This window comes from Ranitomeya imitator, chromosome 1, assembly GCF_032444005.1.
Source record: "Ranitomeya imitator isolate aRanImi1 chromosome 1, aRanImi1.pri, whole genome shotgun sequence".
Classification (NCBI taxonomy): domain Eukaryota; kingdom Metazoa; phylum Chordata; class Amphibia; order Anura; family Dendrobatidae; genus Ranitomeya; species Ranitomeya imitator.
The window spans coordinates 838,643,833-838,662,780 of NC_091282.1; the positions used below are offsets into that span (position 1 = coordinate 838,643,833).

At 45.4% G+C, this 18,948-nt stretch overlaps 1 protein-coding gene across 20 annotated transcripts in view; it reads left to right on the forward strand.

The window, feature by feature from the left end:
* ADGRL3 (adhesion G protein-coupled receptor L3) overlaps positions 1-18,948 on the forward strand; it is a 1,214,649-nt gene that overhangs the window by 774,224 nt on the left and 421,477 nt on the right. For all 20 annotated transcript variants that reach the window (XM_069740657.1, XM_069740660.1, XM_069740665.1 and 17 more), the window contains one exon: positions 6,457-6,666. In XM_069740657.1, coding sequence (XP_069596758.1) covers positions 6,457-6,666 — 210 coding nt within the window. The remainder of the gene's footprint in view (positions 1-6,456; positions 6,667-18,948) is intronic.

Consider the following 18,948-nt stretch of genomic DNA (forward strand, 5'->3'; position numbering starts at 1 on the left):
GCAGCTGGAGGGAAGGTTGGCGGCTCTTGAGCGTTCAACTTCAGCTGTGGATGTCACTGCTGTCGCTGTTCAGGCTGCTAGTGTTGCTGCAGCCACCTTGTCCACTGCCGCTCCTGTCCCGACTCTAACTCGCCTCCCGCTTCCAGAGAAATTCTCTGGTGACAGTAAGTCTTGTAGGGGTTTTGTGAGTCAGTGCTCTATCCATCTCGAGCTTCTGGCCTCTCGTTTCCCTACAGAGCGGGCTAAGGTGGGATTTATAGTGTCTCTTCTGTCGGACTGAGCGTTGCAGTGGGCTACGCCGCTATGGGAGCGTAGCGATCATGTGGTGCGCAGAGTGCTCCGTTGTTTCTGAGCACTCTGAAACAGGTCTTTTTAGGACCTCGTGTCACCCATGATACGGCGCTCCAATTGTTGGCATTGACTCAGGGCTCGTCCTTGGTCAGTCATTTTGCCGTCCACTTCCGCACCTTAGCATCTGAGCTGGAGTGGTTGGATAAAGCCCTCATTCCTATATTTTGGAGGGGGCTGGCTGACCACGTTAAGGACGCCCTGGCCACTAGGGAGATTCCCACCACACTAGAGGAATTAATTACTCTATCCACTCGTATTGATCTCCGTTTTCACGAGCGGAGGTTAGAGCGAGCCCAGTGTAGGCAGAGGTTTTGGCTGGCTCCCACCTTCGCCAAACCTTTGGAATCTCCAGACCAGGCTCCTGAGCCCCATGAGCCTGTGGTAGAGTCTCGAGCAGGATCTAAGTCCCGGACCGCTCGTGCCCTCCAGATTTGTCATCTTTGCCAACAGTCTGGACATCTTGCCTCCAGATGTCTCCAGCGGTCGAGGAAACGTCAGCGTCTAGTGGTAGTTGGTGGAGGTGCACTAGACACGGCGACGTTTGCCTCCAAATTGTCCTTTAAGGGGACAATAACATTGGGCTCATCCTCTCACTCGGTGGAACTCTGCGTGGATTCTGGGGCGGAGGGCAATTTTATGTCTTCAGCCTTCGCCCAACGTCACGCAATTCCTCTGGTCATGCTATCTCAACCAGTAACGGTACGAGTGGTGAATGGGTCGACACTGCCCACACAGATTACACATCAAACTATCCCTTTTACTCTGTCCATGTCACCATCTCATCAGGAGATTATATCTCTACTCGTCATTCCTGAGGGAATTGATGACGTTCTCTTGGGGATACCTTGGTTACGGTACCACTCTCCTCACATCGAGTGGTCCTCAGGCAGAATTCTGGGATGGGGTGAATCTTGTGGGAACAGGTGTCATCGAGAGTGCGTTCAGGTTACTACTACAGAGGTACCCGCAGATCTCTCCTCTCTCCCCAAGCAATATTGGTCTTATGCAGACGTATTCTCCAAAAAGGCAGCGGAGACTCTTCCGCCCCATCGCCCCTATGACTGTCCTATTGATCTCTTGCCTGGTGCTGAGCCTCCCCGGGGTCGAGTCTATCCATTATCTCTCCCGGAAACGGAGGCAAGGTCTCAGTACATACAAGAGAATCTGGCAAGAGGGTTCATCAGGAAGTCAGTGTCACCTGCTGGGGCAGGGTTCTTTTTCGTGCAGAAGAAGAATGGAGAACTACGTCCATGCATAGACTACAGGGGTCTTAATGCTATCACAGTTAAGAACAAGTACCCTTTGCCGTTGATATCTGAGCTTTTCGATAGGCTTCGGGGAGCTAGAGTGTTTACTAAACTAGATCTGCGGGGTGCTTATAACCTGATTCGCATCCGTGAGGGGGACGAGTGGAAAACGGCATTTAACACCAGAGATGGGCACTATGAGTATCTGGTGATGCCCTTCGGGCTCTGTAATGCACCTGCCGTTTTCCAAGACTTTGTCAACGACATCTTCCGGGATATGCTTTCCACCTCGGTTGTAGTCTATCTGGATGATATTCTCATCTTTTCTCCAGATATTGACTCCCACCGGAGAGATGTTGGCAGAGTCTTCGACGTCCTACGGGCAAACTCTCTTTATGCAAAGTTGGAGAAGTGTGTGTTTGAGCAGGAGTCCTTACCTTTCCTGGGCTATATCATCTCCGCCCAGGGATTGGCTATGGATCCTGCCAAACTACAGGCGGTGATGGACTGGCAAGAGCCTCATTCTCTTAAAGCGGTGCAGCGCTTTATGGGGTTCATAAACTATTACCGCCAGTTCATTCCCCACTTCTCAACTCTGGTAGCTCCCTTGGTAGCCCTCACCAAGAAGGGAGCGAATCCCAAATTGTGGTCGGAAGAGGTCTCCAAGGCCTTCACTTCTATTAAGTCCCACTTTGCTAGTGCTCCCATCTTACATCGTCCCGATGTGGATAAGCCATTCCTACTGGAGGTGGATGCCTCGTCCGTTGGTGCTGGAGCAGTCCTCTACCAAAAGGATGCTCAAGGTCGGAAGCATCCATGCTTCTTCTTCTCCAAGACCTTCACGCCAGCGGAGAGGAACTACTCCATCGGGGATAGGGAGTTGCTAGCAATGAAGTTGGCCTTTTCGGAGTGGAGACACCTTCTGGAAGGTGCGCGGTTTCCCTTCCAAGTTTACACGGACCACAAAAATTTGGTCTATTTGCAGACAGCCCAGCGGCTAAATTCTCGCCAGGCCAGATGGTCCCTGTTCTTCTCCCGGTTCCACTTTTCCCTTCATTATCTCGCCGGGGAGAAGAATATCCGTGCTGACGCTCTCTCTCGCTCCCTTATGTCAACTGAGGAGGAGGAAGAGGAGCCTCGGCTTATTGTCCCTTCCGAGAGCCTGAGAACCGTGGCGCCGGTTTCGCTAGAGTCTGTGCCTCTGGGCAAGACTTTTGTGCCCATTAATTTGCGACCGGAGGTTCTCTCTTGGGCTCATTCGTCCAGGGTTGGTGGACACTCTGGGACAAAGAGGACATCTGAGCTACTGGCGAGGACGTACTGGTGGCCGCATATGGTCCGGGATGTCAGGAATTATGTTCTGGCGTGTGTCTCCTGCGCCAAAAATAAATCTCCGCGTCAAAGGCCAGCTGGTTTGCTCTATCCCTTGCCGGTGGCAGATAGGCCCTGGGAGATGGTCGGGATGGACTTTGTTGTGGGTTTGCCCAAGTCTCGCGGCTGTACCATCATTTGGGTCATCATTGATCATTTCTCAAAAATGGTGCATTTGGTGCCGCTGCCGCGGTTACCTTCTGCACGGGCCTTGGCAGCGTTGTTCATTAGACATATCTTCCGCCTGCATGGTATGCCAAACAAAATTGTCAGTGACCGGGGTCCCCAGTTTGCGTCTCGGTTCTGGAGAGAGCTCTGTCGTCTTCTCAGTATTGAGTTGAATCTCTCTTCCGCTTATCATCCCGAGACGAATGGGTTGGTAGAGAGGGCCAACCAGACCTTGGTCACATACCTGCGACATTTTGTTTCAGCCAGGCAGGATGACTGGGCATCCTTGCTATCATGGGCAGAGTTTGCACTGAACAACGCCGTAGCCGACTCCACTGGACAAACCCCATTCCTCCTCAACTATGGTCAGCATCCACGGGTACCTGTGCCTATGCCCGTGTCTTCCGCCGACTCCAGGGTGGCAGACTGGGCTGTGGAGGCACGGGATATTTGGGACCGCACTCAGGATGCCATTCGGGCCTCTAAGGAGAGAATGAGGTCCTCCGCCGATGCTCATCGGCGCCCCGCTCCGACCTTTGCTCCTGGCGACTTGGTGTGGCTCTCCGCCCGTAACATCAGACTGCGAGTTGAGTCCACTAAATTTGCTCCTCGCTACTTGGGCCCATTCAAGGTCCTCGAGCAGGTTAATCCTGTGGTCTATCGTTTGGCCCTTCCGCCACGCCTGGGTATCACCGACACCTTTCATGTGTCCCTCTTGAAACCCGTGTATATGTCCCGGTTTTCCGAGTCATCTGCTGGGACATCGGGTTCGTCCACGGACGATTATGAGGTGAACGCTATTTTGGGGTGCAAGGTGGTGCGTGGTAAAAAATTTTATTTGGTAGACTGGAAGGGTTATGGTCCCGAGGACAGGTCCTGGGAGCCTGTTGAGCACATTCGGGCTCCGCAGCTCATTGCTGCCTTCGAACGTAGCGAGGCCCAAGGAGGGGGGGCCCTAGGAGGGGGGGTAATGTTAGGAGTCGAGTTTCCTCTGCTGCACAGGGGGAATCTCGATCCGTCTCCGCTGCGGTCTCCCATTCTCCTCCAGCCGCAGTGGAGTCTGCTCAGCAGGGACGTCGATCCCAGCGTCTTGCTCAGTCTGACTCTGTGCGAAGAGTTGCTGCTGCTTCTCCAGTCTCTGCCATTGGAGTCAGTGCTGGTCAGCGGCGAGCGGACTTCTCTGGGACTAAGTCCTTGTCTGCACGTACTGAGCATGCCCAGGGTAAGATCTCCCGTTGGAGATCGAGGGTCATGTGCTCAGGCTCTGCAGCACATTCCATTGGTCCTCTTGGCAGGTCTTGGAAGGGCAAAAGTGCTGTAGCCACTTCCTGTGCTGCAACTATATAAACTGCGCATGACCGCACGGCCATGCGCTAGTATTGTCTTGTAAATATGTGTGTGTGTTGTGAGTGAAAGTCGCTCTTTAAATAACCCTCCCTATTGAATGTCTGTTCGCGGAAGGTGTATGTTTGCTAATCTAGCGCCCGACTTATCCAACAGCACGAAACACACATTGCAGCGTCCTCTTGCTGTGTCCGCCTGTACGGCGCCGTGCGCTTGCCTTGCGCTTTCCATACCCAAGCTAGTGTGGTTGGTGGCGTCCGTCAGTGCGGCATTGCTCGCACTCCTGTGCATTTATATATTTATTCTTAGTTTCCTTACACACCCAGTTGTGGTGTAGTGCCAGCGAGGGTCTAATCGGACTTCAATCCCAGTTGGGGTTAAGTACGCTGACTACTCGCTCGCGCTTTAGGTGCGGTGCCGCGATCCTGTGACGCAGCAGGATTGCTCCCTTCACGCTGGGTGAGGTTGAACCCACGTGTATATACTTTAGTGTACCGCCATATAGTCTGTATTTACTAGCAGCAGGTTTTCACCTGCACGGTGGACCCCGGACTGCGAACGCATCTATATCACCTTTCTTGGTACGTTCCGCCAGTCCTAACAATAACTTACAGTAAACAAACTAACAATGACAGACTGGTACAGAGGTGAGAGGACCCTGCCCTTGCGGGCTTACATTCTACAGGATTATGGGGAAGGAGACACCTCCATATACTAGCATCATCCAATGAGGTCACAGTCTTTGAGATCTACAGTAATATGCACATGACTGCTGATGTTTACACTTTCCTGAAGGTGGCACACATATGTCTAGATTCGATTAGAGAATCAACGTGGTTGCAGTGGTCTTCATCTTTCTGTGGATTTAGTCTTTGCATTTAGGAGTCCAAAGACTTGAGAACAAATTCCATTTGGGCTGGAAACAAGATGTCTATCTCAAAAACAATGGTTTACATTCCAGATGCCACAGAGGTTGTGTATAGAGGTACCTCTTAAGAGGTCAGAGACAGGATGGCTATATTAATTGTAGGTACACTCTTTACTTTCCAGCAGAACAGATCAAAGGGCAACACACCACAGGATACATAATGTCTTCCTGCCTCACAGTTATGACTCCCCACATCACATGGTCTATCTCTTTGATTTAGGCCTTCCGATAACCTTTCACTCTATCCAGAGTTTATGGATCAAATTGTGAGTTCAGTGATTCATATTACACATATTATAGATATTGAACAGTCTCTAAATAATTGTTTGTATTAATTGTTTAGTTGTATGCATGTATGTAGCTTTTATTGTCCTCTCTACTTTGTAAAATGTGTCTTTTCCATAGAACAAGTTTTAAAAATCTATAACGCCAGGTTAAAAAAGATCCCAATGTTACTCCACTTTGAGATAACGTTTTAATTGAAATATCAAAATAATCAAAAACCTTAGAGTTGAAGTGGATCAAATCCATCTTTTCCAGAAATTTCTACATTTACAAAATTGTGATAATTGATTCAATGGTAGCAATGGTTTGTACTCAGTAATAAATAACAGAAAAAGAGAAATTAGTTACTCAAAATATTTGTTTTCTTTTTCAACTTATGGTATTTCTTTTTTCATTCCAGTTATGACTATGGCTAACTGGCTTATTACAACTCACAAAACTAGATTCTAATTTGTATTGAAGTTGATTTATATTAATTTGTCAAACTTTCATGTTATTAACAAACTTTCTTAAAGACTTTCTTATACATCATTAGACAATGTTTACACATTCTTGAGATCGTCTTATGGCCTTAGTTTACAGCTGTTAAAATGTTGCCTAAAATAAATGTAATAAATTCTTCCACAAATAATTTCATTTGTGAAGTACTGTAAGTAGAAATCAAGTGATAGCTAAATTAGAAAATGTTCTACAAAACAAATATGAGCTACATAACGCTATACTGAATAAAGCTACATTTTTTATTCTTTCTCTTTGTTTCAGCACACCGATATGGACCACGACCTACTTTTAAATGTGATTACCTGGGTTGGAATTCTACTCAGTCTTGTTTGTCTTCTGATATGTATTTTTACATTTTGCTTTTTTCGTGGCCTCCAAAGTGACCGTAACACAATCCATAAAAACCTTTGTATTAGTCTGTTTGTGGCAGAACTTCTGTTTTTGATTGGAATCAACCGCACTGATCAACCAGTAAGTTTTTTCAATTATATTGTAATTATATTACATAATATATTACATTAGTGATAAATATTGCAGTTAAGAATTATGACAACATAATTTGTGTCAGGGGCAGATATACCATTGGTGCAACCTGTGCAGCTGCACGGCGAACCCAGAGTTAAAGTATTGTCCACTACTACGACAACCCCTTCTAATTTCCCGTGTTTGGCCCCGGTAACATAAAAACACTTTTACTTACCTCCAGTACCGGCGTCGTTCCCGCTGTGTCAGCACTTCCCAGAGCTCACTTACGGTTATTATGACACATGAGCCCTGTTCCTAATCAGCGCTGGCATCACTGTCCTCACTTTCGGACAAAACGAACATGAAGAGGAAGTCAGAGAGCAGTCGCAGCCCGGACTTCCTCTTCATGTTCGATTTGTCTGAGGGTGGGGACAGTGACGCCAGCGCTGATCATAACAACCGCACGTGAGCCCTGGGAATGCGAGTGCCAACACCGCTGGAATGGCACCAACACCAGCGGTAAGTATAAGTGTTTTTATTTGGAACCAAACACGGAGTGAGAAGGGGTTGTCCTAGTAATGGACAACCCTTTTATGGGATCTCTCCTCTACCTCCAAAACAGGGGAAGTTTTTCATTATGATTGTTCTTGCACAGGGTCCCTCTTGTGTCTGTGTCTGCTACTGATTTGTGTCGATTATGTTGTAGATACCATCAAACTTTCACTGAATACATGGATTATCTGGAATCTGTGGTACTGCATTTGTACCACATAAGGAACATGCTGCGTTAATGAGCTACATTTTTCAAAATCCTATCCTCTTTTATTGTGCTGTAAATTCCTTCGCATTTGCAGGATAGATTCAGCTCTGCATATCCACAGTGTGTGAATTTACCCTGATAGTGACAAGAAAACTCATGGAAATATGTTATAAGTAATTACAAGAATAATTTTGCTTTGGGGATTTTGTTATTACAGTGTTCATTGTGCAGTAAACATGACCTAGTATCATGATTTTGTTAGCATGATTACATTGATGTCAAACTTATTTTAGTGGTGAAAAAAATACTGAAACTTGTAAAGGAAAAAAATTGTTTTGCGTCATTATTAAAGTGAACCTGTCATCAGGATTGTGCTCACTGCTCAGTAACTTACAGACACTCAGGTTGGCGCAGTTATACTGATTAAGATGATACCTTGGTTCAGGGGCGGACACTGACAGCTTGGGGCCCCTGTTATGACCTGGTGGTCAGGACAATAATGGACCTGGTGGTTAAGAGCACACGGAATGACCTGATAGTTACTGATAATAAAGGACGAGCTCTGGGACGTGGGAACTCTGCTGACCGCAATCCCTAATCCTATGACACACACTAGAAATAGCCGTGGATTGCTCCTAACGCTCCCTATGCAACTCGGCACAGCCTAAGGAACTAGCTAGCCCTGAAGATAGAAAAATAAAGCCTACCTTGCCTCAGAGAAATTCCCCAAAGGAAAGGGCAGCCCCCCACATATAATGACTGTGAGTAAAGATGAAAATACAAACACAGAGATGAAATAGATTAAGCAAAGTGAGGCCCGACTTACTGAACAGACAGAGGATAGGAAAGGTTGCTTTGCGGTCAGCACAAAAACCTACAAAAAGACCACGCAGAGGGTGCAAAAAGACCCTCCGCACCGACTCACGGTGCGGAGGCGCTCCCTCTGCGTCCCAGAGCTTCCAGCAAGCAAGACAACAATAAAAATAGCAAGCTGGACAGAAAAATAGCAAACCAAAGAAAATACAAGCAGGAACTTAGCTTCTGCTGGGAAGACAGGTCACAAGAACGATCCAGGAGTGAACTAGACCAATACTGGAACATTGACAGGTGGCATGGAGCAAAGATCTAAGTGGAGTTAAATAGAGCAGCCAGCTAACGAATTAACCTCGTCACCTGTGGAAGGAAACTCAGAAACACCCACCAGAGGAAGTCCATGGACAGAACCAGCCGAAGTACCATTCATGACCACAGGAGGGAGCCCGACAACAGAATTCACAACAGTACCCACCCCCTTGAGGAGGGGTCACCGAACCCTCACCAGAGCCCCCAGGCCGACCAGGATGAGCCAAATGAAAGGCACGAACCAGATCGGCAGCATGAACATCAGAGGCAAAAACCCAGGAATTATCTTCCTGACCATAACCCTTCCACTTGACCAGGTACTGGAGTTTCCGTCTCGAAATACGAGAATCCAAAATCTTCTCCACCACATACTCCAACTCCCCCTCAACCAACACCGGGGCAGGAGGATCAACGGATGGAACCACAGGCGCCACGTATCTCCGCAATAACGACCTATGGAACACATTATGGATGGCAAAAGAAGCAGGAAGGGCCAAACGAAATGACACAGGATTGATAACCTCAGAAATCTTATACGGACCAATGAAACGAGGCTTAACTTAGGAGAGGAAACCTTCATAGGAACATAACGAGACGACAACCAAACCAAATCCCCAACACGAAGTCGGGGACCCACACAGCGCCGGTGGTTAGCAAAACGTTGAGCCTTCTCCTGGGATAATGTCAAATTGTCCACCACATGAGTCCAAATCTGCTGCAACCTATCCACCACAGTATCTACACCAGGACAGTCCGAAGACTCAACCTGCCCTGAAGAGAAACGAGGATGGAAACCAGAATTGCAGAAAAACGGCGAAACCAAAGTAGCCGAGCTGGCCCGATTATTAAGGGCGAACTCAGCCAACGGCAAAAAGGACACCCAATCATCCTGATCAGCAGAAACAAAGCATCTCAGATATGTTTCCAAAGTTTGATTAGTTCGTTCGGTTTGGCCATTTGTCTGAGGATGGAAAGCCGAAGAAAAAGACAAATCAATGCCCATCCTAGCACAACAGGATCGCCAAAACCTCGAAACAAACTGGGAACCTCTGTCAGAAACGATGTTCTCCGGGATACCATGTAAACGAACCACATGCTGGAAAAATAATGGCACCAAATCAGAGGAGGAAGGCAATTTAGACAAAGGTACCAAATGGACCATCTTAGAAAAGCGATCACAAACCACCCAAATGACCAACATCTTTTGAGAGACTGGGAGATCCGAAATAAAATCAATAGAAATATGCGTCCAGGGCCTCTTCGGGACCGGCAAGGGCAAAAGCAACCCACTGGCACGAGAACAGCAGGGCTTAGCCCGAGCACAAGTCCCACAGGACTGCACAAAAGAACGCACATCCCATGACAAAGACGGCCACCAAAAGGATCTAGCCACCAAATCTCTGGTACCAAAGATTCCAGGATGCCCAGCCAACACTGAACAATGAATCTCAGAGATAACTCTACTAGTCCATCTATCAGGGACAAACAGTTTCTCCGCTGGGCAACGGTCAGGTCTATCAGCCTGAAATTTTTGCAGCACCCGCCGCAAATCAGGGGAGATGGCAGACAAAATTACCCCCTCTTTGAGAATACCCGCCGGCTCAGGAACACCCGGAGAGTCAGGCACAAAACTCCTTGACAGGGCATCAGCCTTCACATTCTTAGAGCCCGGAAGGTACGAAACCACAAAATCAAAACGGGAGAAAAATAACGACCATCGAGCCTGTCTCGGATTCAACCGTTTGGCAGACTCAAGATAAGTCAAATTCTTGTGATCTGTCAAGACCACCACGCGATGCTTGGCTCCTTCAACCCAATGACGCCACTCCTCGAATGCCCACTTCATGGCCAACAACTCTCGATTACCAACATCATAATTACGCTCAGCAGGCGAAAACTTTCTAGAAAAGAAAGCACATGGCTTCATCACCGAGTCATCAGAACTTCTTTGCGACAAAACAGCCCCTGCTCCAATCTCAGAAGCATCAACCTCAACCTGAAACGGGAGCGAAACATCTGGCTGGCACAACACAGGGGCAGAAGAAAAACGACGCTTCAACTCCTGAAAAGCCTCTACAGCTGCAGAAGACCAATTGACCACATCAGCACCCTTTTTGGTCAAATCAGTCAACGGTTTAGCAGCAGTAGAAAAATTAGCGATGAAGCGCCGATAAAAATTAGCAAAGCCCAGGAACTTTTGCAGGCTCTTCACAGATGTCGGCTGAGTCCAATCGTAAATGGCCTGGACTTTAACAGGGTCCATCTCGATAGTAGAAGGGGAAAAAATGAACCCCAAAAATGAAACCTTCTGAACTCCAAAGAGACACTTTGACCCCTTCACAAACAAGGAATTCGCACGAAGGACCTGGAACACCATTCTGACCTGCTTCACATGAGACTCCCAATCATCCGAAAAGACCAAAATATCATCCAAATACACAATCAAGAATTTATCCAGGTACTCTCAGAAGATGTCATGCATAAAGGACTGAAATACTGATGGAGCATTGGAAAGCCCGAATGGCATAACCAGGTACTCAAAATGGCCCTCGGACGTATTAAATGCTGTTTTCCATTCATTGCCTTGTTTAATACGCACAAGATTATACGCCCCTCGAAGATCTATCTTGGTGAACCAACTAGCCCCTTTAATACGAGCAAACAAATCAGACAGCAACGGCAAAGGATACTGAAATTTGACTAATTTTATTAAGAAGGCGGTAATCAATACAAGGTCTCAAAGAACCATCCTTCTTGGCCACAAAAAAGAACCCTGCTCCTAACGGTGATGACGATGGGCGAATATGGCCTTTCTCCAAGGATTCCTTTATATAACTCCGCATAGTGGCATGTTCTGGCACAGATAAATTGAACAATCGGCCCTTAGGAAACTTACTACCAGGAATCAAATTAATTGCACAATCGCAATCCCTATGAGGAGGTAGGGCACTGGCTTTGGGCTCATCAAATACATCCCGATAATCCGACAAAAACTCTGGAACTTCAGAAGGAGTGGAAGATGAAATAGACAAAAATGGAACATCACCATGTACCCCCTGACAACCCCAGCTGGACACAGACATAGATTTCCAGTCCAATACTGGATTATGAACCTGTAGCCATGGCAACCCCAAAACGACCACATCATGCAGATTATGCAACACCAGAAAGCGGATATCCTCCTGATGTGCAGGAGCCATGCACATGGTCAATTGGGTCCAGTACTGAGGCTTATTCTTGGCCAAAGGCGTAGCATCAATTCCTCTCAATGGAATAGGATACTGCAAGGGCTCCAAGAAAAAACCACAGCGCCTAGCATACTCCAAGTCCATCAAATTCAGGGCAGCGCCTGAATCCACAAATGCCATAACAGAATAGGATGACAAAGAGCAAATCAGAGTAACGGACAATAGAAATTTAGACTGTACCGTACCAATGGTGGCAGACCTAGCGAACCGCTTAGTGCGCTTAGGACAATCGGAGATAACATGAGTGGAATCACCACAGTAAAAACATAGCCCATTCTGACGTCTGTGTTCTTGCCGTTCAGCTCTGGTCAAAGTCCTATCACATTGCATAGGCTCAGGCCCATGCTCAGATAGTACCGCCAAATGGTGCACAGCTTTACGCTCACGCAAGCGTTGATCGATCTGAATGGCCAAAGACATAGACTCATTCAGACCAGCAGGCATGGGAAATCCAACCATGACATCCTTAAGGGCTTCAGAGAGACCCTTTCTGAAGATTGCTGCCAGGGCACATTCATTCCACTGAGTGAGCACAGACCACTTTCTAAACTTCTGACAATATATCTCCGCTTCATCCTGACCCTGACACAGAGCCAGCAAGATTTTCTCTGCCTGATCCACTGAATTAGGTTCGTCATAAAGCAATCCAAGCGCCAGGAAAAACGCATCAACATCACGCAATGCCGGATCTCCTGGCGCAAGGGAAAATGCCCAGTCTTGAGGGTCACCACGTAACAAAGAAATAATGATCTTTACTTGTTGAACAGGGTCACCTGAGGAGCGAGGTTTCAAGGCAAGAAAAAATTTACAATTATTTTTGAAATTCAAGAACTTAGATCTATCACCAAAAACAAATCAGGAATTGGAATCCTAGGCTCTGACATCGGATTCTGAACCACAAAATCTTGAATGTTTTGTACCCTTGTAGTGAGATTATCCATCCAAGAGGACAGACCTTGAATGTCCATGTTTACACCTGTGTCCTGAACCACCCAGAGGTAAAGGGGAACAGAGAGACAAAACACACTGCAAAGAAAAAAAATGGTCTCAGAACTTCTCTTATCCCTCTATTGAGATGCATTAGTACTTTGGGCCACCTGTACTGTTATGACCTGGTGGTCAGGACAATAATGGACCTGGTGGTTAAGAGCACACGGAATGACCTGATAGTTACTGATAATAAAGGACGAGCTCTGGGACGTGGGAACTCTGCTGACCGCAATCCCTAATCCTATGACACACACTAGAAATAGCCGTGGATTGCTCCTAACGCTCTCTATGCAACTCAGCACAGCCTAAGGAACTAGCTAGCCCTGAAGATAGAAAAATAAAGCCTACCTTGCCTCAGAGAAATTCCCCAAAGGAAAAGGCAGCCCCCCACATATAATAACTGTGAGTAAAGATGAAAATACAAACACAGAGATGAAATAGATTAAGCAAAGTGAGGCCCGACTTACTGAACAGACAGAGGATAGGAAAGGTTGTTTTGCGGTCAGCACAAAAACCTACAAAAAGACCACGCAGAGGGTGCAAAAAGACCCTCCGCACCGACTCACGGTGCGGAGGCGCTCCCTCTGCGTCCCAGAGCTTCCAGCAAGCAAGACAACAATAAAAATAGCAAGCTGGACAGAAAAATAGCAAACCAAAGAAAATACAAGCATGAACTTAGCTTCTGCTGGGAAGACAGGTCACAAGAACGATCCAGGAGTGAACTAGACCAATACTGGAACATTGACAGGTGGCATGGAGCAAAGATCTAAGTGGAGTTAAATAGAGCAGCCAGCTAACGAATTAACCTCGTCACCTGTGGAAGGAAACTCAGAAACACCCACCAGAGGAAGTCCATGGACAGAACCAGCCGAAGTACCATTCATGACCACAGGAGGGAGCCCGACAACAGAATTCACAACAGGCCCCTGTGCAAGAAATGTGTCCTTTTATAGCAACAACGCTACATATACAGTGGGTACGGAAAGTATTCAGACCCCGCTAAATGTTTCACTCTTTGTTTCATTGCAGTCATTTGGTAAATTCAAAAAAGTTCATTTTTTTTCATATTAAAGTACACTCTGCTGGGGTATCTTGACTGGAAAAAAAACAGAAATGTAGAATTTTTTGCAAATTTAATAAAAAAGAAAAACTGAAATATCACATGGTCATAAGTATTCAGACCCTGTGTCCAGACACTCATATTTAAGTCACATGCTGTTGATTTCCTTGTGTTCCTCCTTGAGATGGTTCTACTCCTTCATTGGAGACCAGCTGTGTTTAATTAAACTGATAGGACTTGATTTGGAAAGACACACACCTGTCTATATAAGACCTCACAGATCACAGTGCATGTCAGACCAAATGAGAATCATGAGGTCAAAGGAACTGGCCATGGAGCCCAGAGACAGAATTGTGGCAAGGCACAGATCTGGCCAAGGGTACAACAGAATTTCTGCAGTACTCAAGGTTTCCAAGAGCACAGTGGCCTCCATAATCCTTAAATGAAAGAAGTTTGAGACCATCAGAAGTCTTCGTAGACCTGGCCGTCCAGCCAAACTGAGCAATCATAGGAGAAGAGCCTTGGTTAGAGAGGTAAAGAAGAACCCCAAGATCACTGTGGCTGAGCTCCAGAGATGTAGTAAGGAGACGGGAGAAAGTTCCACAAAATCAACTATCACTGCAGCCTTCCACCAGTCGGGCCTTTATGTCAGAGTGGCCAGATGGAAGCCTCTTCTCAGTGCAAGACATATGAAAGCCTGCATGGTGTTTGCTAAAAAAACACATGAAGAACTCCCAGACTTTGAGAAATAAGATTCTCTGGTCCGATGAGACGAAGATAGACCTTTTTTGGTGATAATTCTAAGCGGTATGTGTGGAGAAAACCAGGCACTGCTCATCACCTGCCCAATACAATCCCAACAGTGAAATGTGGTGGCAGCATCATGCTATGGAGTTGTTTTTTCAGCTGCAGGGACAGGATAACTGGTTGTCATTGAAGGAAACATGAATGCAGCCAAGTACAGAGATATCCTGAATGAAAACCTCTTCCAGAGTGCTCTGGACCTCAGACTGGGCCGAAGCTTCACCTTCCAACAAGACAATAACCCTAAGCACACAGCTAAAATAACAAAGAAATGGCTTCAGAACAACTCTGACACCATTCTTGACTGGCCCAGCCAGAGCCCTGACCTAAACCCAATTGAGCATCTCTGGAGAGACCTGAAAATGGCTGTCCACCAACGTTCACCATCCAACCTGACGGAACTGGAGAGAATCAGCAAGGAAGAATGGCTGAGGATCCCCAAATTAAGGTGCAAAAAACTTGTTGCATCATTCCCAAGAAGACTCATGGCTGTACTAGCTCAAAAGGGTGCTTCAACTCAATACTGAGCAAAGGGTCTGAATACTTATGACCATGTGGTACTTCAGTTTTTATTTTTTAACAAATTTGCAAAAATCACTACATTTCTGTTTTTTGTCAGTCAAGATGGGGTGCAGAGTGTACATTAATGAGAAAAAAAATGAACTTTTTTGAATTTACCAAATGGCTGCAATGAAACAAAGAGAGAAAAATTTAAAGGAGTATGAATACTTTCCGTACCCACTGTATATATATATGTATAAATTAATGTGTGTGTGTATGTTTTGATGAATATTTCCTTTGAAAACAATGTGTAAATGACAGAGAGTTGCTCAATGTAAAAGGTCGTGTTAAAATCGCATTGTAATCGGATAGCAATCGCACTGCATTCGGATGTATATCGGATGCTAGGTGTGAAAAAGTGGATTGTACTCGCATGACACTTACATTACACTCGTGCGACTCTCGACACTAAACTCTGCAGGGTAATCAATACAGAGGAGGACAATTTTATATTACAGGATTATTTATGTAAACTAGAAGCTTGGGCTGATAAATGGCAAATGAGCTTTAATGGGGATAAATGTAAGGTCATGCACTTGGGGAGAAGTAATAAGATGTATAATTATGTGCTTAATTCTAAAACTCTGGGCAAAACCGTCAATGAAAAAGACCTGGGTGTATGGGTGGATGACAAACTTAAATTCAGTGGCCAGTGTCAGGCAGCTGCTACAAAGGCAAATAAAATAATGGGATGCATTAAAAGAGGCATAGAGGCTCATGAGGAGAACATAATTTTACCTCTATACAAGTCACTAGTTCGACCACACTTAGAATACTGTGCACAGTTCTGGTCTCCGGTGTATAAGAAAGACATAGCTGAACTAAAGCGGGTACAGAAAAGAGCCACCAAGGTTATTAGAGAACTGGGGGGTCTGCAATACCAAGACAGGTTATTACACTTGGGGCTATTTAGTATGGAAAAATGAAGGCTAAGGGGTGATCTTATTTTAATGTATAAATATATGAGGGGACAGTACAAAGACCTTTCTGATGATCTTTTTAATCATAGACCTGAGACAGGGACAAGGGGGCATCCTCTACGTCTGGAGGAAAGAAGGTTTAAGCATAATAATAGACGCAGGTTCTTTACTGTAAGAGCAGTGAGACTATGGAACTCTCTGCCGTATGATGTTGTAATGAGTGATTCATTACTTAAATGTAAGAGGGGACTGGATGCCTTTCTGGAAAAGTAGAATGCTACAGGTTATATATACACTGGATTCCTTGATAGGGTGTTGATCCAGGGAACTAGTCTGATTGCCGTATGTAGAGTCGGGAAGGAATATTTTTCCCCAAAGTGGAGCTTACTCTTTGCCACATGTTTTTTTTTTTGCCTTCCTCTGGATCAACATGTTAGGGCATATTAGGTTAGGCTATGGGTTGAACTAGATGGACTTAGTCTTCCTTCAACCTTAATAACTGTTACTATGTTACTATGTTACTCAGACCGATTTTTCATATGTTTTGTGTGACTCCGGCCTAACTGAAAACAGGTTCACTTTAAATAATTTAAATAGCACTTGAGTTAATCACCAGGGGGCAAACACAAACTGTCAAAAGTAATACACAGAGCCGATACAACAGAATTTTCATTTTTAAAGGGAATCTGTCATCCCATGGGATGTTTGTAACCTATTAATATAAGTACACAGGTGATAGAAATGATACACTGGCCCTACCTGTGTGCCTCGTATTAGCGGTCTTGTTGAGAAAACTTATTTTATTTCTGTATGCTAATGATTTCATCCAGGTTCCGGGGTGTGCGGTGCCTGGAAGAAAACTCTACCTCTGGTCTTTATTTGCTTACCACCCCCCTCTCATCAGCGTCATACTGCCCTGCGACTTGTATTGGCGTCCCCAGAATCCCTGCAAGAGCGCCATTATACGTACCTTATCCGCCATTCTATGGGCATTAGCTTAATTATTCTTCTGTGGAGGTTCACCTCAGGGCCTGGAAGAAATCATTAGCATCAAGAAATAAAAGACGATTTCTCAACAACAAGACCAAAGAAATGGGCATAGGTCAGATTGAGCAGCATGGACCGAGGGCAAAGATCAGAACTTGAAAAAAGGCTTCCTGCACTCACCATGTTGAGAAGAATATCAAAGTTGTTTTATTTCATCTGTGCGAAAAAAAACTTTGATGAGGACATGCAAGCTTTGGAGGCATGCGGGGAGCGCAAGGGTGGACAACAGCCATTTTGCATAAATCGCTTCAACGTGTCCATTGAAGCGATTTAACTTTTTTTCTCTGTTCAAAGATCAGAACTTGCCAGATTGCACATGCAACAGTGAGGTCCAATAGTTGGTTATGTAGAACTGTCAAATGAATAAAATGGATACAAAAATGGCAGCACTCACCGAAGGCTCGTCCTAGCATGTCCATATCATAGAACAGATATTCAAGCATATACATCAAACTATTCTACAGTATAATGGAAATATGGGGCATATAGAATGCAGGCTTAGTCTCAAATGCAAGGTAGATAAATATGCAGTGTAACATACTTAGATATTTTGGTATTAAGCTAATTTACCACATATGGAGTAGATAGAGATGCAGGTTATGAATAAATTACATATAGTTTTGTATATACGGTATACAGTGAAGAAAATAAGTATTTGATACACTGACGATTTTGAAAGTTTTCCCACCTACAAAGGATTGAGAAGTCTGTAATTTTGATCATACGTACACTTCAACTGTGAGAGACAGAATCTAAAAATAAAAACCAGAAAATCACATTGTAAGATTTTTACATAATTAATTTGCATTTTATTGGATGAAAAAAGTATTTGGCCACCAGCAAGTATTCTGCCTCTCACAGACCTGTTAGTTTTTCTTTAAGAGGCCCTCCTACTCTGCACTTATTACTCCTATTAATTATACCTGTTTGAACTTGTTAACTGTATAAAAGAAATCTGTCCACAAACTCATTCAGGCACAGTCCAACCTCTCCACCATAGCCAAGACCAAAGAGCTGTCTAAGGACACCAGGGACAAAATTGTAGACTTGCACAAGACTGAGATGGGCTACAAGACAATAGGCAAGCAGATTGGTGAAAAGGCAGCAAGTGTTGGCACAATTATTAGAACATGTAAGAAAAACAAGATGACTGTCAATCTTCCTTGGTCTGGAACTCCATGCAAGAACTCGCCTCTTGGGGTAGGGATGGTTCCGTGGGATCACAGTCTCAAACATTACCATTAGTAACACACTATGCCATCCTGGATTAAAATCTTGCAGGGCACGCAAGGTCTCCCTGCTCACGCCAGAACATGTCCAGGTCCGTTTGAAGTTCACCAATGACCATCTGGAGCATCCAAAAGAGATGAGACCAAAATAGAACTTTTTGGTATAAACTCCACTTGCCGTGCTTGGAGGTAGATGAATGAGTAAAACCCCAAGAACACCATCCCAACTGTGAAGCATGGTAGGGTTAACATCATACTTTGGGGTGCTTTTCTGGAAAGAGGACAATATGACTGCCCTGTTTTGAAGGAAGGATGCATGGGATCATGTATCACGATATTTTGTCCAGCAACCTACTTCCCTCAGTATGAGCATTGAAGATGGGTTGTGACTGGGTTTTCCAGCATGACAATGATCTGAAACACACAGCCAAGGCAACTAAAGAGTGGCTGTGTAAGAAGCATTTGGATGTCCTGGAGTGGCCTAGCCTGTCTCCACACCTGAACCCAAGAGAAAATCTTTGGAGGGAGCTGAAACTCAATGTTGCCT